Source organism: Scyliorhinus torazame, chromosome 25, assembly GCF_047496885.1.
Source record: "Scyliorhinus torazame isolate Kashiwa2021f chromosome 25, sScyTor2.1, whole genome shotgun sequence".
Lineage (NCBI taxonomy): Eukaryota > Metazoa > Chordata > Chondrichthyes > Carcharhiniformes > Scyliorhinidae > Scyliorhinus > Scyliorhinus torazame.
This window is the reverse complement of record NC_092731.1, coordinates 16,421,883-16,442,826: the sequence shown is the minus strand read 5'-3', so window position 1 is coordinate 16,442,826 and position 20,944 is coordinate 16,421,883. Positions and strand designations below refer to the sequence as shown.

The 20,944-nt window shown below is 51.7% G+C and overlaps 1 protein-coding gene across 1 annotated transcript in view; it reads left to right on the top strand.

Annotated features, from left to right (window-relative positions):
- LOC140402360 (echinoderm microtubule-associated protein-like 1) overlaps positions 1–20,944 on the top strand; it is a 119,135-nt gene that overhangs the window by 42,136 nt on the left and 56,055 nt on the right. Inside the window, exons 2-3 of the mRNA XM_072490086.1 lie at positions 9,612–9,794; positions 18,831–18,960. Of these exons, the coding sequence (XP_072346187.1) occupies positions 9,612–9,794; positions 18,831–18,960 (313 nt within the window). The remainder of the gene's footprint in view (positions 1–9,611; positions 9,795–18,830; positions 18,961–20,944) is intronic.

Sequence of the window (20,944 nt, the reverse complement as noted above, 5' to 3'; positions counted from 1 at the left end):
TGGCCTGCCTTGGTCTGCTTTCAAAGTCAGCGATTCAGCCCTGTGCTAAACAGCCCCTAGTTCATGGGAATCACTGCGTTCCCAAGGGATTTGAGAGAGGATAGGGTGGCGCAAAGCAGAATAGATGCTCCATGTGTGGGCTTTATTGGGGGGAGATAACAATCATTGAGCCCCTACAGTGCAGAAGGAGGCCATTCGGCCCATCGAGTCTGCACCGACCCTCCAAAAGAGCACCCTACCTAGGCACACTCCCCCCACCCTAACCCAGTAACCCCACCTAACCTTTTGGACACTAAGGGGCAATCTTCACGACCAATTCATCTAACAAGCACGTCTTTCGGGACTTGTGGGAGGAAACCGGAGCGCCCGGAGGAAACCCACGCAGACATGGGGAGAACGTGCAGACTCCGCACAGTCACCCAAGCTGGGAATCGAACCCAGGTCCCTGGCGCTGTGAGGCAGCAGTGCTAGCCCCGTCGCCCCTGATGATGAAGAGAGAGGGATGGGAACAGAGTTAACATTTCGAGACCTTTCTACAGAACAGGTGGAAATGTAAAGAATTATCGAGTTGGAAAGGGGGGGCGGAATACAAGAACTGGGATTGGTCGGGGAAAAGGAGAGATTGACAAATTTGTCCCGGACACGAGAGAAAGGGGACGGCGACTGAGGAAGGAAAGCCGTTATCAGCGAAGTGGGTGACCAGGGAAGGTTGAGTGTGATTGGGGGGGGGTCAAAGGAGCCAGCGGCCTCGAATGGCAGCGGCAGTCGGACATAGAGGGGAAGCTGCAAAGTGACAGCATCAAAACGAGGTTGGGAAGGGAGCTGGGGAAGGGGGAGAAAGGGAATTAATGTGGGAAGATTAAGATAGGGGCTGCACTTTGACACAGCTGCCTCACAGCTCCAGGGTCCCGGGTTCGATTCCCGGCTTGGGTCACTGTCTGTGCGGAGTCTGCACGTCCTCCCCGTGTCTGCGTGGGTTTCCTCCGGGTGCTCCGGTTTCCTCCCACAGTCCAAAAGATGTTGCAGGTTAGGTGGATTGGCCACGCTAAATTGCCCCTTAGTGTCCATAAAGATTAGGTGGGGATGGGGTGTGGATATGGGGCTAGAACAAAGAAAAGTACAGCACAGGAACAGGCCCTTCGGCCCTCCAAGCCCGTGCCGACCATGCTGCCCGTCTAAACTAAAATCTTCTACACTTCCGAGGTTCGTATCCCTCTATTCCCATCGTATTCATGTATTTGTCAAGATGCCCCTTAAATGTCACAATCGTCGCTGCTTCCACCACCTCCTCCGGTAGCGAGTTCCAGGCACCCACTACCCTCTGTGTAAAAAACTTGCCTCGTACATCTACTCTAAACCTTGCCCCTCGCACCTTAAACCTATGCCCCCTAGTAATTGACCCCTCTACCCTGGGAAAAAGCCTCTGACTATCCACTCTGTCTATGCCCCTCATAATTTTGTAGACCTCTATCAGGTCGCCCCTCAACCTCTGTCGTTCCAGTGAGAACAAACCGAGTTTATTCAACCGCTCCTCATAGCTAATGCCCTCCATACCAGGCAACATCCTGGTAAATCTCTTCTGCACCCTCTCTAAAGCCTGGGTAGGCTGTTCATTCAGAGGGTGGGTGCGAACCCGATGGGCCGGGTGGCCTTGCTTCAGCACCGTAGGGATTCTGTGATGAGAGGAAGGGAGGGGGAGATGGGATTGTCGAGAATAGGGGGAGGGGAGCCGGGGGAAGTTCGGAAACAGGGAGAGAGGCAGAAGTGAAGAGGTTTGGAAACAGAAGGGAACTGGGACTTTGGGCGAGGAAGCAGCCACAGTTGCGTGGGCAATCGCGAGCTCAAGTGGGGAAGAGTTCCGTGAGCTCTTGGACGAGGGGAGGGCGAAGATGGGGTGGAGGAGGGAGAGGGATGGGTGAGGCTTACGGAGGTCACCAGTCACGTGTGAACAGAAGCACTGGGCTATTCTTTGCTGCCCGAGATGACCCTGAAGACTGAAGATATCAAGGTTGGATGAGACGTCATCGTCTAGTCGGAGGGGAGGCGCATCTCAGACTGTGTCTACTTTTGTTTACCATGCTCTGTAAAGAAAGGGATGAGAAGGTTCCAGAAGTACAGAAGTGTGTGCTGTCACACATACACACTGATGGACAGACCAACGGACCAATCAACACACACGCAACATCACAGCCAATCACCAGTGAGAGCACACGCACTATAAAACGGGGAACACCACAGCTCCCGCTCATTCCAGCAGGAGACAGCTCAGGGCACAGAGCTCACTGCGTGCCACTCAGACATGCACCATGTGCTGAGTGCCTCACTAAGATAGTGTTAGGGCTGGGTCCACAGGTTAACGGGTAAATTACGAACCACAGCCAGAAGTTTACAGATGTTGTTATTAAGAGTAATAAAACTGAGTTGTACCATCCGCAACCGTGTTGGTTCGTCTGTGTAGCAGAGCACCCAACACGACATAGTACCAGGATTGGAACCCAGTAACTGTGAGACCTACCTACGCACCTTAAGAAATCCGCCATCCTGCGCCATGGACACCATCAGCCCGCCGCAGCCGCTCCAAATCGCTGGAAACCTCGGCGTCAACTGGAAGCTGTTTAAACAGTGCTTCCAGCTCTTCCAAGCCACAGAAAGGGAGAATGCATCGGACACCAGGAAGATCGCCCTCCTCCTCTCCACGGCAGGGCAACACGCCATCCACATCTACAACTCCCTGGCATTCGCGGAAGGTGAGGACAAGACGACGTACAAGACGATCCTTCTCAAACTCGAGCAACACTTCAGCGTCGAGGTGAACGAGAGTTTCGAGAGGTTCCTCTTCCAGCAGCGCCTGCAGGGTAAGGATGAGCCTTTCCAATCTTTCCTAACACACCTCCGTATCCTCGTGCAGTCCTGCGGCTATGAGGCCGCCTCCGATTCAATGATTCGGGACCAGATTGTTTTTGGGGTCACCTCGGGCACCCTACGCCAGCAGCTCCTCAAAATCAGGAACCTCACCCTAGCCACCGCCATCGAAACCTGCGTCCTCCATGAGGGCGCGACCAGCCGCTACTCCCAATTTCAGGCGGCCGAATCGGCACGGCAGGGGTCCTACGCGACCGGATCGGCGAGGCAGGGGTCCTACGCGACCGGATCGGCGAGGCAGGGGTCCTACGAGGCCGAGCGGGTCCAGGCGATAGAGTTCCTCCCGGCCTGCGGCCCGGACGAGGGCGGCCATTTCGCGCACTTTCCGCGGCCTCCCGCGCTTGTACGCGCCAAAAGAGACGTCGACGCAGAGGGACGTGACGCGCAGGCGTGCCCTACGCAGGACCGAACTGCGCATGCACGATGGCGCAACGAACGCCATGACGTCACGGCGTGCGGCAACTGTGGAGCCGCACATTTAAAGCGGCAATGTCCGGCAAAGAACCGACAATGCCTCCGCTGTGGCAAGAGGGGCCACTACGCTGCCTGCTGTCGAGCAGCTCAACCTGCCAACGCTCCCCAATTCCGCCAGCCTCGCAGGGACGTGCGGACCATTCAGCCTCCGTACACCGAGTCATACCCGGGCGATATACAGACCGGCGATACAGACGACCGGGAAGCCTTCCGCGTTGCGGTCATTGACAGGAATCGGATGTCCCCAAGCAGGACCCACCAGCCGATGCCAGTGAACAGTGTCAATCCGGGTGATGAATGGTGTGCCACCCTAACGGTCAACCAATCACCAATCACATTCCGTCTGGACACTGGTGCCTCCGCCAACCTGATAGCATGGTCAGCCTTCTACGCCTTGAAGGCCAGACCACCAATTCGGCCATCCCGCTGTCAGATGGTCGACTACAACGGAAACGTTATCCCGGCCATGGGATCCTGCCAGCTGCAGGTGACACACAATACATACACGGCCACACTGTCCTTCGAGATAGTTGGATCACCGAAGGACTCTCTGTTAGGCGCACAGGCTTGCAAGATCCTCCACCTCGTTCAGCGGGTACACACTCTGTCTACAGAAGGCACGTCCGACTTCCCAGATGCAGACTTTAGGGCGCAGCTCCACTCGCTCCTCGCCCACAACCAGGAGGTTTTCGAGGGCAGGGGCACACTGCCCTACATGTACAAAATACGGCTCAAACCGGACGCCACCCCGGTCATTCACGCACCTCGTAGTGTCCCAGCACCTCTCAAGGACCGCCTCAAGCAGCAGCTGCAGGACCTGCAGGACCAAGGAGTGCTTTCCCGGGTCACGGAGCCAACGCCATGGGTCAGCTCCATGGTGTGCGTCAAGAAGCCCTCCAGTGAGCTCCGGATCTGCATCGACCTGAAAGACCTGAACAACAACATCATGAGGGAACACTACCCCATACCCAAACGGGAAGAAATCACAAGCAAAATGGCCCGGGCTAAAATTTTCACCAAGCTTGATACCTCAAAGGGTTTTTGGCAGATTCAGCTGGATCAGTCCAGCAGGAAGCTGTGCACCTTCAACACTCCATTTGGCAGATACTGCTACAATAGGATGCCATTTGGCATCATCTCGGCATCCGAGGTCTTTCACAGAATCATGGAACAGATGATGGAGAGCATCGAAGGGGTGCGCGTCTATGTTGACGACGTCATCGTCTGGTCCACCACACCACAGGAGCACATCAGTCATCTCCAGCGCGTCTTTGCTCGGATACGAGATCACGGCCTGCGCCTCAACCAAGCCAAGTGTTCTTTCGGCCAAACTGAGCTGAAGTTCCTGGGGGACCACATATCCCGGTCAGGGGTCCGTCCGGATGCAGACAAGGTGAGCGCCATTACAGCCATGCCGCAGCCGGCAGACAAGAAAGCAGTGCTACGCTTCCTAGGCATGGTCAACTTCCTGGGGAAGTTCATTCCCAACCTTGCCTCCCACACAACTCTGCGCCACCTCGTCAAGAAGTCCACGGAGTTCCAGTGGCTGCCCGCACACCAGAAGGAATGGGAGGAGCTCAGAATTAAGCTCACCACAGCCCCGGTATTGGCGTTTTTTGACACATCTCGTGACACTAAAATTTCGACTGATGCCAGCCAGTCCGGCATTGGGGCGGTACTCCTACAGCGGGATTCATGGGCCCCGGTCGCCTATGCCTCGCGGGCCATGACCCCCACAGAACAGCGCTATGCGGAGATCGAGAAGGAGTGCCTGGGTTTGTTAACCGGCATAGACAAGTTCCACGACTACGTGTATGGTCTCCCTCAGTTCACCGTGGAAACCGACCATCGCCCCCTGGTCAGCATCATACATAAGGACCTGAATGAGATGACCCCTCGCCTCCAGCGCATTCTGCTCAAGCTCCGGAGGTACGACTTCCAACTGGTCTACACCCCGGGAAAGGACCTCATCATCGCGGATGCCCTGTCCAGAGCAGTGAGCACACCGCCCGACTCGGAGGGGTTCGTCTATCAGGTCGAAGCGCAGGTGGCCTTCACTTCGGCCAATCTGCCAGCTACTGATGCAAGTCTGGCCCACATTCGCCGTGAGACTGCGGCTGACCCCCTTCTACACGCGCCACATGACGGAAGGGTGGCTCAAAGGACAGTGCCCACAATTCTACAATGTCCGGGACGACTTGGCCGTCATTGACGGTGTCCTCCTAAAGCTGGACCGGATTGTGATCCCACACAGCATGCACAAGTTGGCCCTCGACCAACTGCACAAAGGCCATCTCGGGGTTGAGAAGTGCAGACGGAGGGCCCGAGAAGCTGTATACTGGCCGGGCATCAGCGACGACATCGCCAACATGGTGCTCAACTGCCCCACCTGCCAAAGGTTTCAGCCGGCACAACCCCCTTTGACGCTTCAGCCCCATGAGTTGGTGACGTCCCCCTGAGCGAAGGTGGGTGTGGACCTCTTTCATGTGCTCGGCAGGGACTACGTCATTATAATTGATTATTTTTCAAATTATCCAGAGGCCATACACCTGCACGATTTGACATCGTCCGCTGTCATCAGGGCATGCAAAGACACCTTCGCTCGACATGGCATTCCGCTTACTGTAATGTCGGACAATGGGCCCTGTTTTGCGAGCCAAGAATGGTCTTCTTTTGCCGCTTCATACGGCTTCACACACGTGACGTCCAGCCCTCTGCATCCCCAGTCGAATGGAAAGGCGGAAACGGGGGTTCACATCGTCCTCTGCAAGGCTGCTGATGCCGGATCGGACTTCTGTTTAGCCCTGCTGGCCTATCGCTCGGCCCCACTGTCCACAGGTCTCTCGCCAGCCCAGCTGTTGATGGGTCGCACCCTCAGGACCACTGTGCCGTCCATTCATGTTCCTAAACCCGGCCATGCTCCAGTACTGCAGAGGATGCGACAGCAGCGTGCTCAGCAGAAGGTGGCACATGACACTCGGGCAACTGAGCTTCCTGCCTTGGCGCCTGGAGACAACGTCCGCATCCACCTACCAGAGGGTGGCTGGTCGGCAACTGCCGAGGTTCTCCGCCGTGTGGCTCCCCGCTCGTTCCTGGTTCGCATGCCTGATGGCTCCATTCGCCGGCGTAATCGGCGGGCCCTTCGACTGCTTCCGCGCTCGCTACGTGATCATGCACCGGTGCCACGCCCTCCTGTTGTTCCTGATGTCGACTTCGTGGAGCTTCCTGCCACTATGCCTATTCCTCTATCGCCACCCTTGAGGCAGTCAACCCAAATTCGTCGCCCACCTACTAGGCTGGACTTATGAGCCTGTTTGCACATTGGACTCACTAAAGTGTTATGCCACAATGTTAATGTGTTTCTCTTTTTGTCGTTACAGGAGTTCGTTTTTGATGTTTGATGATTACACTTGTTTTGTTTATGGTACAACCTCGTTGCTATGTTGCACCTGACACCTTCCTATGTATATAGTTTAGCCTCATGTACATGTTGTAGATATTGCACACACATATTCAGCTGCACTCAGTACACATCTATATTTATTATCACATAGGCACATATTCTTGTAAAAAGGGGGGATGTCATGATATTCAGATAAACATATCATGGTGCAAACACACATACACACCGACGGACAGATCAACGGAACAATCAACACACAAGCAACATCACAGCCAATCACCAGTGAGAGCACACATACTATAAAACGGGGAACACCACAGTTCCCGCTCATTCCAGCAGGAGACAGCTCAGGGCACAGAGCTCACTGCGTGCCACTCAGACATACACCATGTGCTGAGTGCCTCTCTAAGATAGTGTTAGGGCCGGGTCCACAGGTTAACGGGTAAAATACGAACCACAGTCATAAGTTTACAGATGTTGTTATCAAGAGTAATAAAACAGAGTTGTACCATCTACAACCGTGTTGGTTCGTCTGTATAGCGGAACACCCAACACAACATGTGCTACGCCCAGGACTCCTCAGTGTTCATCTGTGTCCACATTATCAATAAAGTAGAATATAATCTTTATTATTGTCACAAGTAGGCTTACATCAACGCTGCAATGATGTTACTGTGAAAATCCCCTCGTCGCCACATTCAGGAGGCTGTTCGGGTACACAGAGGGAGAATTCAGAATGTCCCATTTACCTAACAAGCATGCCTTTCGGCACTTGTGGGGGGAAACCGGAGCACCCGGAGGAAACCCACGCAGACACGGTGAGAACGTGCAGACTCCGCACAGACAGTGCCCCAAGCCGGGAATCGAACCCGGGACCCTGGAGCTGTGAAGCAACAGTGCTAACCACTGGGCTACCGTGCTGCCCATCACAATGCTGAATCAATAGGGGTTGCCAACACACAACAGTTCCTGGAGCATTGTTGTTGTGGTTAGGCGTTACTGAAACATTAAATAACACAAACCTGCATCAAAGAGCTTCAAAATGGGATTGCCATATTCATAACATTGTGTAAAATGAATTATCTCTGCTGTTCACCAAAGACAGTAACAGTGTAATAGCTTGTTTGAAGAATTTCTTCCCAATGTCACACACTGTTCTGTACTAATCAGCTTTCTCAGCTGTCTGCCCAAGGGCAGGTCCTTGGCGATTGCTGAGCAGGAGCAAGGTGCCCTCTGATTGTTACCGTAGGGCACGGCGACTCCAAATCTATCTCTTCCAGAGCAGGGATTGAACCCGGTTACTGTTAGCACAATCTGACCCACATGCTTAGCGTCTAGCTCACCCCCTCTGATTTCTGAGGGAGGCTAGTTTGCTGACAAGATTTTTTTCCCCCTGAGTTAATCTTGTAAGTGTGTGCGTCAGTGTCTCCCTATACCACCCCCTCCCCAAGCCAGTGAAATACATGGGCACTGCTCCATTGTACCAGGAATAGCTGTGACCCTGGCAGCCAGGGTTTGCTGGGGGCACTCTTGCTTCTGTGAGGTCTCGTGACGCAGTGGGCGCGAGCCTGTCTCTGAGCCGGAAATACGGCCAGAACGCGGCCAAACAGGTCAAAATCCTTCCAAACACGCCGGTGGTGAGAGCGGGAGAGACTCCCAGTCCGTGACGCTTGATGGGAAGAGCGTTGGGGCCGCTACCAGCTCTGAAATGCAACGTGCTTGTTGCCGCAGCAACTGAGCGAACGACAACGTCGTGTTCTTCTGAGTTGGAAGTTTTGTGTTTTCAAGTCTCACTCGAGGGCAAAACAATCCAGGCTGCGCCTGCACTGGAGTCCTGAGGGAGTGCTGCACTGTCAGACGGACGCTCCCGTAATACTGGTACCAGGTGGGGATGGCTCAAATCTGGTGTTCAGGTAGAAATTGCCAGTCGCTATTGCGACCGGTTGGCAGTGCCCAGAAGACTGGTGAGATAGTTTGTGCTGGTCCAAGCTCGTTATTTACTGGTGGGAAGCTCGTGCTGGTCTGAGCTGGTGTTTACTGGTGGGAAGCTCGTGCTGGTCTGAGCTGGTGTTTACTGGTGGGAAGCTCGTGCTGGTCTTAACTGGACACTTACTGGTGAGATAGTTTGTACTGGTCCGAACTGGTTATTTACTGATGGGATAGCTCGTGCTGGGCTGAACTGGTCGTTTTCCCAGTTCGTTCGCTATTTTTTACATTGAACTTATTTTCATTATTTATGTGAAGGGAGGCGATGTCTTTCAGATGAAACTTTAAAAAAAAAAATTTAGAGTACCCAATTCATTTTTTCCAATTAAGGGGCAATTTCGCCAATCCACCTACCCTGCACATCTTTGGGTTGTGGGGGCGAAACCCACGCAGACACGGGGAGAATGTGCAAACTCCACACGGACAGTGACCCAGAGCCGGGACCGAACCTGGGACCTCGGCCCCGTGAGGCACCCACTGTGCCACCCTGCCGCCCCCTTTCAGATGAAACTTTAAACGGAAGCTCCCCGTCTGCCCCCACAGGGGGATGTAAAGAGATTCCAGGGCCACTATTTTGAAAGAGAGCAGGGAGCCCTCCTCAGTGGCACTCGGCCTGCGCCACTGGAACACTTTGTGGGAGCTTGCTCTGCGTAATTCAACTTCGGAAGTAATTTGCAGACCGCTTGGGATGTCCCGGGAGGTGCTACGTGAATGCAATTTCTTCCCGGGGTCAGCGTAGAGTTGGAATGTGTCCGGAAGTCCGTGTTCTGTGGAGCTGCCATTTTTAAAATGTAATCCCTTTCGGTTTTGACATTTCTCCTGGCAGATGACAGTGTTTCAGCAGCGACCAGCATGGATGTCGACGATCGCATCTCTTACCTGGAGCAGCGAATGCAGCTGCAGGACGACGAGATTCAGGTTTTGAAGGCGGCGCTGGCGGATGTGGTACGACGGCTAACACACGCCGAGGAACAGCACACCTTACTGAACAAAAGAGCACCCAGCAGAGGTATGTCGAAATCCCACTGATAAGTGGCGGGGGGGGGGGGGGGGGTTAGAAACCCGCCGTCAGCGAATGGCACTGCCGAGAAACACCGGGCTTGAGGACGGGAGAACGCTGCCCATTGGCTTTGGTTGGAGTGTAGTGTGATTTACCAGAAGTGTATTGAAAATTATATTGTCCATTCTGTCCACCGCAGGCTACCATACACACATGTACCAGCAGAGGGAGTCTGCTAGGACGGGGTAATAAAAGATCCATGTTTAACAACTCGTGCACTTCGAAGTCTCTGACTGAAAACCTGAGGACGGGAGTCCTTGAGAGGGTGCTAAGGGAGATTTACCAGAATAGTTCCAAGGATGGAGTGGGGGAGTGGTGGGGGGAACGATTTTAGTTCCGAGGTTCAGGTTGGAGAAGCTGGGGGGTTGTTCTCCTTAGAGCGAAGGAGATTGAGGGGAGATTTGATCGAGGAGTACGAGATTAAGGTAGGTTTATATGAAGGAGACAAAGCAAAGCTGTTCCAATGAGCTGATGGTGCTAGACCATCAAGGGGAGAATTTAACATTTGGGCAAGAGATGCAGAGGTGGGGTGAGGAAGAACGTTTTTTCCGCAATGAGGGGTAATGACCCCCCTCAAACCCACTGCTCCCGGGGGTGAGAGAAGTGGAGATGATCAATGATTTCAAAAGGAAATTCGATGGACTTTTGAGGGAAATGAATTGCCAGGGATACGGAGGTAGAGCGGGGTGGAAATGGGACTGACTGGATTGATCTTCAAAGGGCTAGCATGGACTCCAAGGGCTGAATGGCCTTCTGAGCTGTAAATTACTCTCCGACTCTTTGCATATGTAACTGTTTCCACTCCGAGAACTTCACAGATGCCTGGAGCAGCCCCGAGCGTTAAATTACCAGAAGAGATTACACAAACTCGGGCTGTAATGATCTCTTGAAAGGGAAAGGGGGTGATTTTCAACACATGAAAGGGAACAGGTAGAGGGAGAAATCATTTCCGCGGGTCGGGGAGTCTGGGACTAGGGGTACAGAAGTCTAAAAATTAGAGTCAAATCTTATAGGGATGAAATTAGGAAACACTTCCTCACTCAAAAAGACGGGAGAAATTTGGAATTCTCTTCTGCAAACGGCAATTGGTGCTCGATCAATATTGATCGTTTTTTGTTCGCCAAAGGTATGAAGGGTTATGGGGTAAAGGTGGGTCAATGGAGTTTGGTGTGACGAATGTAGGAATGTATTGTATCATAGATATTTGGTGCATTAAGGGTTTAGGCCTGGGTTAGAGTGTGTTTGAATGCTGCAGTCACGTTTTAAAATAAATCCTAGTTTGAAAGGCAAGTATATTTTGGGAGCCGGCGTGCAATTAAAGCATCCTAAAACGTTTGGGCTAATGAAGTTTTGTTTCGATTCAGGGGATTCCTTGGTGAGTTAATTCGATTTCAGCTTGGTAGGATGATGTCATTGCTGGGTGGAGCTAAGGCATCAGGCGTTTCGTAGGAAAAGCAGGTCGGTGCAGTTCTGGATGAAGCTGTGGCCACGTCAGGTTTGCTCCGTGCAGTTCAGTTAAAAAGAGATTAATAGTCTTTAAAGCAGTGCGGACTTGTCTGAGGACAAGGGGGAGCTGAAACAAGCTGAGAAACAGCTACTGAAGTCATACAGCCGGGTTTCTGCATGGGTTTGACAGGAGTCAGGTCTTTTCTTTGAAGCAATGTCGAGAGAACTCTCTTTCTCAAAGAATTTTACTGTAAAGCAACTATTCCTAAGTGTCATTGGTAATTAAAGTGGTTTGAGAGCTCAGATTGTTTTTTTCCTTGTTGTTTAAATGGGAATAAAGATAGCAGTTAAGTATTCAATACAGTATTCACTGTATTGAGCAGTATTGTTTCAGGGATAATTGTATGTTATTTTCTGGTGTAATCACCGTGCCGCCCAATAGAGTGTGTTTTAATATACCATATCTCTATTTCTTCATGAAATCACTCCTCGAGTAAGGCGTCCTTCCCTCACAGTCTTAGAAAATTTAAATAAAATATTTGGGTTTCTGTCCAGTATCTGAGCCATTGTTGTGGTTGGGCCTGGAATCGTAATATGGGTCGCATTCATCAGCCATGATCTCATTGAACGATGGAACAGGCTCGAGGGGCTGAATGGCCTCCTCCTGTTCCTATGTTCCTAGACGGTGAATGTCAGTAGGGCGTGGGGCGGAAAACACCACAGCAAAATTTGGTTCCTGGACAAATAAACGACTGTTCCACAACTCCTGTTTAAATGAGGGCGCCAGGGTAGCAATAATAATAATAATCGCTTATTGTCACAAGTAGGCTTCAATGAAGTTTCTGTGAAAAGGCCCTAGTCGCCACATTCCGGCGCCTGTTCGGGGAGGCCGGTACGAAAATTGAACCCGCGCTACTGCATTGTTCTGCATTACAAGCCAGCTGTTTAGCCCACTGTGCTAAACTAGCCCCTAACCAGCACAGCGGTTAGCACAGTTGCTTCACAGCTCCAGGGTCCCAGGTTCGATTCCCGGCTTGGGTCAGTGTCTGCGCGGAGTCTGCACGTTCTCCCCGTGTCTGCGTGGGTTTCCTCCGGGTGCTCCGGTTTCCTCCCACAAGTTCCGAAAGACGTGCTTGTTGGGTGAATTGGACATTCTGAATTCTCCCTCCGTGTACCCTAACAGGCGCCGGAATGTGGCGACGAGGGGCTTTTCACAGTAACTTTATTGCAGCGTTAATGTAAGCCCACTTGTGACAATAAAAGATTATTATTATCAATTGCCCCTTGGTGTCCAAAAGGTTAGGAGGGTTTACGGGGATAGGGCGGGGGAATGGGCCTAGGTAGGGGTGCCTTTCAAAGGGACGGTGCAGAGTCGAGGGGCCGAATGGCCCCCTTCTGCACTGTCAGGGATTCTGTGAGACTTCTAAAAATAAGGCACGCAATGCAATTCCCCGCATCAGTGCAGGCGAAAAAATTAAATAGGAGCAGGATTGAGCCAATCGGCCCCTCGAGCTCCACCATTTGACAAGATAATGGCTGTTCTGATTGTGAACCCCACTTTTCTGTCTAACCCCCTTTGACTCTCTGCTCGATTGAACCTCTGTCCAGCTCGGCCTTGAATAAATGACCCCGCCCTCCACTGGGGAAGGGAGTTTCACAGACTAACCACTCTCTGAGTGAAGACAATTGTCCTCCACTCCCCAGCCGTAGGTTTTCACACTTGCCTTGAACAAAAATGGGCGAGAAATTCCATCTCATACAGAGATAGCTATGTGTATTTTATATATCTGAGTATATAGAGATATTATACACACATACCACCTGCATGTGTCGCTGGAGCCCACCCAACGAAACCAAAAACCTTGGCAAAGGCGAGGGACCGAAGCTCGATCTCCGCAGTCCACTCCGAAAACTCAGTGGGTGGGATTTTCCGATCCTTCCCGCCGGCGGACACTCCTGATCCTGCTGAAAGTGACCCCCCCCCCCCCGCGTGTCGAGTGCCCCGGTGGTATGCGGGCGACCATACGATTGTTCTTGCAGAGAGACGGAATGCAGACTTGATGGGCTGAACGGCCTCGATCTGTGCTGGAACCAAATCTACATCCGATATTCATGTGAACCATTTTGCTCCTTCACTCTCTGCTTTGCTCTCAGTCAAGACTTCTTGACCCAAATGTTCCGAAACCCTTCGAAGAATTGGTTTTCTCATGAATTATCTTTCCGTGTTAGACCCTCTAGCTTCATAGAATCAGAGAATCCCTACAGTGCAGAAGGAGGCCATTCAGCCCATCAAGTCTGCATTGTCCCTCCGAAAGAGCATCCTACGTATGGCCATCCCCCCCCCCCCCCCCCCCCCCGTAACCCCACATAACCGACACATCTTTGGACACTAAGGGACAATTGATCACGGCCAATCCACTAGTGATCAATTGTCCCTTAGTGGACACTAAGGGCAATTTAGCGCGGCTAATCCACCTAACCTGCACATCTTTGGACTGTGGGAGGAAACCGGAGCACCCGGAGGAAACCCACACACACACGGGGAGGATGTGCAGACTCCGCACAGACAGTGACCCAAGCCGGGAATCGAACCTGGGACCCTGATGCCATGAGGCAGCAGTGCTAACCTTATGTTTACCAACTTAGCCCAACTGAATCTGCACCTTAATCATTCTAGGCTGTTACATATTTCCTTGCTCGAAGATTTCTTGCACATAATTCTAAAACCTGAAGGCCACGCTGCAAAGACATCCTATTGATTTCAGAAAAGCTCTGCTCCACAAATACAAGGAAGTTTTGTTTGTTAATTCTTACCTTCCCACGGTGTCCCGGATAGAATTCTCCAGGATGTGCAACACACTTGTCAAACTGGTGTCTACCCCCCCACCCCACATTGGACTGGAATCCACATCCTCCCGCCCGTCTCCCAACCCGCCACCGTCACTCAAAGCCCTTGTTTCTTCTTGACAGTCTCCTGGTGTCTACACTCCCTTCCGTCAGACCACAAGACATAGGACCAGAAGTAGGCTACACATCTGCTCCGCCATTCAATTAGATAATGACTGATAATCCTCAACTCCACCTTGATGCCTGATTTGGATTTGTTTATTGTCACGTGTACCAAGGTGCAGTGAAAAGTAATTTTTCTGCGAGCAGCTCAAACAGATCATTTAGTGCATGAAAATAAAATAAAAAGAAAATACGTAATAGGGCAACACAAGGTCCACAATGTAAATACATAGACACCGGCATCGGGTGAAGCATACAGGGTGTAGTGTTAATCAGGTCAGTCCATAAGAAGGGTCGTTCAGGAGTCCATAACCCTTGATTCCCTCCCTTGATTTTTTAATTTAAAATAAATTTAGAGCCCAATTCATTTTTTTCTCAATTAAGGGGCAATTTAACGGAGCAAATCCACCCACCCTGCACATCTTTGGGTTGTGGGGGTGAAACCCACGCAGACACGGGGAGAATGTGCAAACTCCACACGGACAGTGAGCCAGAGCCGAGATCGAACCCGGGTCCTCGGCGCCGTGAGGCAGCAGTGCTAACCACTGCGCCATCCTCTTGATTCCCTCACTGATTAAAAATCTCTCTCAGCCTGGAACACACTTAGCGACCCAGCCTCTACAGCTCTCTGCGGTAAAGAATTCCACAGATTCACTCCCCTCTGAGAGAAGAAATTCCTCCTCATCTCTGTCTGAAATGGGCGACCCCCTCACTCTGAGATTCTGCCCTCTGGTCCTAGACTCTCCCACAAGGGGAAACAACCTCTCAGCATCGACCCTGTCAAACACCCCGAGAATCCGATACGTCTCAATAAGCTCGCCTCTCATTCGTCTAAACACCCAGTGAGTAGAGGCCCGACCTACTCAACCTCTCCTCATCGGAAAATCGGGATGAACTGAGTGCACCTGCTCTGGACTGCCTCCAATGCCAGTATATCTTTCTTTGATATGGGAACCAAAACTGTTCCCGGTATTCCCGGTGTGGATAAGGAGACAAAGCTGTTCACAGTCCTCGGTCCGTATCCCAGCTCCTTGGGCACCACATCTTCAACTACTTGATCTCACTCAATGTCCTCTTTGCACGTTGTGGTTGCCAGGCTGAATCTAAGCCCGTCACGTCCTCCTTATGTGACTCGGGGTTTGATAAGAGCTTTGTGATGTTTTACCACGCTAAAGGCGCTATATCAATGTAACCTATCGATGTGCTCCACTACTTCATGAAATGAAAAAAAAAGAAAATCGCTTATTGTCACAAGTAGGCTTCAAATGAAGTTACTGTGAAAAGCCCCTAGTCGCCACATTCCGGCGCCTGTTCGGGGAGGCTGGTACGGGAATTGAACCGTGCTGCTGGCCTGCCTTGGTCTGCTTTCAAAGCCAGCGATTTAGCCCAGTGAGCTAAACCAGCCCCTCATGTGCTCCACGCTCCTCGAGTTCCTCTCCACCAATGCTCAAAATTTTCCTTGTGATTCTGCAAGGGGGTCGGGTGATGATATTAGTGGGGTTTAGAAACGCAACGAAAGCAACCAGAAGACCAAGTCAATTCAGCAAGCAATTTATTGGCTAACGCACAGGAAGGCTGCAGTCTCATGGCGCCGAGGTCCCAGGTTCGATCCCGGCTCTGGGTCACTGTCCGTGTGGAGTTTGCACATTCTCCCCGTGTTTCCGTGGGTTTTGCCCCCACAACCCAAAGATGTCCAGGGTAGGTGGATTGGCCGCGCTAAATTGCCCCTTAATTGGAAAAAAAAAATAATTTTTTAAAAAAAGGAAGGCACCTCTTCAAGCTCGGGGTTGGGAAAAAGGGCTCAGTTTTCCCCGGCAGGTTGTCGTGCAGTCCGTAGTCAGTTTCTAAAGCAGTCTCGTTGTCCGTACAGGCCGTAACCCACAAAGCACACAGCAGGTAATTCACGCGGGGATTGAACATCCTCCTCGATTCCACCCTCAGGCTCCCTAAATCAGTGAGGGAATCAAGGGTTATGGGGAGAAGGTGGGAAAGTGGAGTTGAGGATTATCATTTCAGATCAGTCATCATCTCATTGAATGGTGGAGCAGATCCATTTTTTTTTAAAGTAAATTTTTTTTTCCAATTAAGAGGCAATTTAGCGTGGCTAATTCATCTAACCTGTGTTGTGTTATGTACTCTGGCATAACACAGGCTGCAACTCAATGCAGCTTTGACCAAAAGATACTCCAGGCGTTGAAGTAAGTTCAGTGTGATTTATTGAACCATTAGCACAGTTCTCTATGAGTTCAACTCTCCTGCTAATCTGGCTATTGTAACTCAGTCTAACTAACCAGTCTGCTCTAAGCCACGTGGTGGGTGTGATGCTTCTGATCTGCCCCTGTCCTACTCTCTAAGTGTCGCCTGTGGAAAGAGACAGAGCATGTGTGCCTTGTCCTTATACATGGGTTGTGTAATGCCCCCTTGTGGTAGTGTCACCTCTGGGTGTCTTGACTGTCCATTGGTCGTGTTCTATTCTATGTGTTCATTAGCTGTATGTCTGCATGTCATGACGTCTCTGGTGCTCCCTCTAGTGTTTACTTAGTCGTTGTGTATTTACATTAACCCCTTGCGTTTTTACAGTGATGCATATCACCACAACCTGCACATCTTTTTGGGTTGTGGGGGTGAGACCCACGCAAACACGGGGAGAATGTGCAAACTCCACACGGACAGTGACCTGGGGCCAGGATCGAACCCGGGTCCTCGGCTCCATGAGGCAGCAGTGCTAACCACTGCGCCACCATGCCGAATTCATTAAAAAAAAAATTAAACATCGTAAGTAAATGATTAATTGCTGGCACAACATTAAAATGTAAATGCGCCACGGTTTTTGACGAGCTGACTGCTGGCGATTTAACCTGAGGGTCACCACACCTCAGGCGAGGGGGGGGGGCAAGGTTGAGAGGGCGGGGCCTTTGTCACTCACCTCAGCCGGCACGGGGAATTGAACCTCCGCATCACAAGCCTGCCGTCCAGCCAACTGATTTAGCCGACCTCCGGCAACCCTGCATGGGCACCCGTTTATCCGAAACATTCGAACGTGTGTTATGAAATCAGCACAATAATCTTCTGAGAATCAGCAGAACAAATAAACCACGAGCACAGTGCCCTACTTTCCAAAACTCATGAACTGTATGCAAATGATTGAGAAATTAATTAACTCGACTTGGCAACATATGATCGATGGACCTCAATGCAAAATGCAGATAATAGGAGACCTTTCATTTTTATTCTGTTATCGAAGGAGACCAGCATTTTGCAACGCCTGGTGATTATTTGTATATTTAAATGTGCGTAGTTATCACAGAATCAGGGCATCGCAACACTGCAGAAGGAAGCTCAGCCAGCCTGCAATCACCCTCTGAAAGTGCGTCCTGCCTACGCCCACTCCCGCACCCCACCCATGTGACTCCGTAACCACTGAGGCAGTTTAGCACGCCCAATCCAGTTAACCTGCACATCTTTGGAGCGTGGGAGGAAACCGGAGCACCCGGAGCAGACACGGGGAGAATGTGCCGACTCCGCACAGTCACCCGGAATCCAACCCGGGTCCCTGGCGTCATGAGGCAGCAGTGCTAACTACCATGCCACCCTACCCCCCCCTTTTCCTCATCCTAAACCTGCAATAAATGTTAATTATGCAATCCTTTTATTATTTTGCGCATCATTTGTATTTTGATCATTTTCCATAACCATGGTTACAAATTGCCGTCGCTCCCTCTATTCCGAGGGTTGTCGCAACGTGGCACCTGTCGCCCGAATGATTTTTCAATGAACTCCCAAATATGTAAACCAATTACCTCTCTTATCTTTGGGGCAGCACGGTGGCACAGTGGTTAGTACAATTGCTTCACAGCTCCAGGGTCCCAGGTTCGATTCCCCGATGGGTCACTGTCTGTGCGGAGTCTGCACATCCTCCCCGTGTGTGCGTGGGTTTCCTCCGGGTGCTCCGGTTTCCTCCCACAGTCCAAAGACGTGCAGGTTAGGTGTATTGGCCGTGATAAATTGCCCTTAGTGTTGGGTGGGGTTGCTGGGTTGTGTGGATAGGGTGGAGGTGTTGACCTTGGGTAGGGTGCTCTTTCCAAGAGCCGGTGCAGACTCGATGGGACGAATGGCCTCCTTCAGCACTGTAAATTCTATGAATTCTATGATTATCATCCATTGTTATTAGTCAGGGAATGAGTTGTGCGAATCTTGCGAACATAATGACCTTGTTGCTGCTTGCGATGACTGATGTCTTGCATGCGGCGTCTTGTCTGCTTGTCGCGTGACCCGACGGGGGTTGGGACTGAGCGTCCTGGAATGTTCTTCCGCGTGGTCTCAGCCACGGCTTCCGCCCGTCGGTGCCTTGTGTTTTGGGCCAGGCCACCGACCCCCTTCCCCCCACCCGGAGGACCCTCTGTTCCGCCGACTGCCCCTCTGTGGTGCACGGAGACCCGATCCGGGTTGGAGTGAGGGGTGAGGATTCCTGGAATCGTTTGTTGATTTTCAATCTGTTTGTTTTTTTTCCTCCCTGTCTGCCCTCTGTAGCTCGCCTCTTCATGCAGGCCTTGCCCTCTCGGCCCACCCTCACCAATGGGACTCCAGCGCCTTCGAAACGAAGCAACGCGGTACCTCAGCCGCCATCCTCACCAAGGAAGGAGCCCTCCTCTGCGAAAAGGTAGGAAGAGGCGTGACATTCTTCGCAGGAATTATTTTACCTGCTTTCCTGTGACTCACTGGGCCAAACCATCCAGGCCACAGTGAGGGAGATTCTGTGGGTGATTGCCTCTGCGGTGCCCATTGGGTACGGCTAACGTCAATCATGCTGATGGATCCAACACGTTCCCCCTTCATGGCAACCCAGGCCCAGTAAAAGACGTTGCAGAGAGGATTAAAGACTTGCACTTATGAAGCGCTTTTCATGAGAACCGGACATCTCAAAGCATTTTGCAGCCAGTTTTGAGCCGGAATTTCCCGGTCGTTTGCTGGCGGCGGGATTCTCTCGTCCCGCCTGATGTGTTGGGTGCTCTGCTACACAGACGAACCAACACCGTTGCGAATGGTACAACTCAGTTTTATTACTAACATCTATTTACAGTGGTAAACTGGTTACTGAGGTTCGATCATAACCCTGGAATCTGTGGATCTATTTCTAATACTATCTTGGAGTGGCACTCAGCACATGGTGGATGTCTGAGTGGCTTGCTATGAGCTCTGTGCCCTGAGCTGTCTCCTGCTGGAATGAGCCGGAAGTGTCGTGTTCCCTGTTTTGTACTGTGTATGCTCTTGCCTGTGATTGGCTGTGGTGTTGTGTGTGTTGATTGGTCCGTTGATCTGTCCATCAGTGTGTATGTATGTTTGTACCATGATGTTTACCTGAATATCATGACATCCTCCTTTTTTACAAGAACATGTGCCTATGTGGTTATAAATAGAGAAGTGTACTGAGTGCAGCTGAATGTGTGTGTGCAATATCTACAGCATGTACATGGGGCTAAACTATATACAAGGGGCGATGTCGGGTGCGACGTAGCAACGAGGTTGTACCATAAACAAAGAACTGGGAAATGTTGAACGACAAAACAAACTCCTGTAACGTCAAGGAAGAACAGAACCATATTAACACAGTGGTATTCTGAGTTCAATGTACAAACAGGCTCATAAGTCCAGTCTAGTAGGTGGGCGACGAATTCGGGTTGACCGTTAGGGTGGCACACCATTCATCACCCGGATTGACAGTGTTCACTGGCAACGGCTGGTGGTCCTGGCTGGAGGCATCCGGTTCCCATCAATGACCGCAACACGGAAGGCGTCCCGGTCGTCTGTGTCACTGGTCTGGGTATCGTCTGGGCACGACTCGTAGTAAGGAGGCTGAATGGTCCGCACGTCCCTGCGAGGTTGTCGGAATTGGGGAACATTGGCAGGTTGAGCTGCTCGACAGCAGGCAGCGTAGTGGCCCATCTTGCCACAGCGGAGGCATTGTCGGTTTCTTGCCAGACATTGCCGCTTTAAGTGTGCGGCTCCGCAGTTGCCGCACGTCGTGACGTCATGCCGTTCGTTGCGCCACCACGCATGCGCAGTTCAGTCTTGCGTCGAGTGCGCCTGCGCATCACGTCCCTCAGTGTCGACGTCTTTTTTGGTGCGCACAAACGCGGGAGGCCTCGAAAAGCGCGCGAAATGGCCGCCCTCGTCCGGGCCGCGGGCCGGGAGGAACTCGATCGCCTGGACCCGTTCGGCCTCGTAGGACGCCTGCCTCGCCGATCCGGCAGCGTAGGACCCCTGACGTACCGATTCGGCCGCGTAGGACCCCTGACGCACCGATTCGGCCGCCTGAAATTGGGAGTAGCGGCTGGTCACGCCCTCATGGAGGACGCAGGCTTCGATTGCGGAGGCTAGGGTTGTCATGATATTCAAATACACACATCATGATGGACACACTAACAGGCAAATCAGAGTACACAACACCACAACCAATCACAGACAAGAACACCAACCACATAAAAAGCACGAGCACGACACCTGGAGGTCAGTAGGTCTGGGGAGAAGGAAGCATGAAAGAGCTGTTGAAACACCACAAGCAGGGAGCCCCCCACGTGCAGAGTGCAAAGACCAAGTTGTAAATAGTGAGTTTAAATAAACAAGTGTTGTACCATATGCAACTG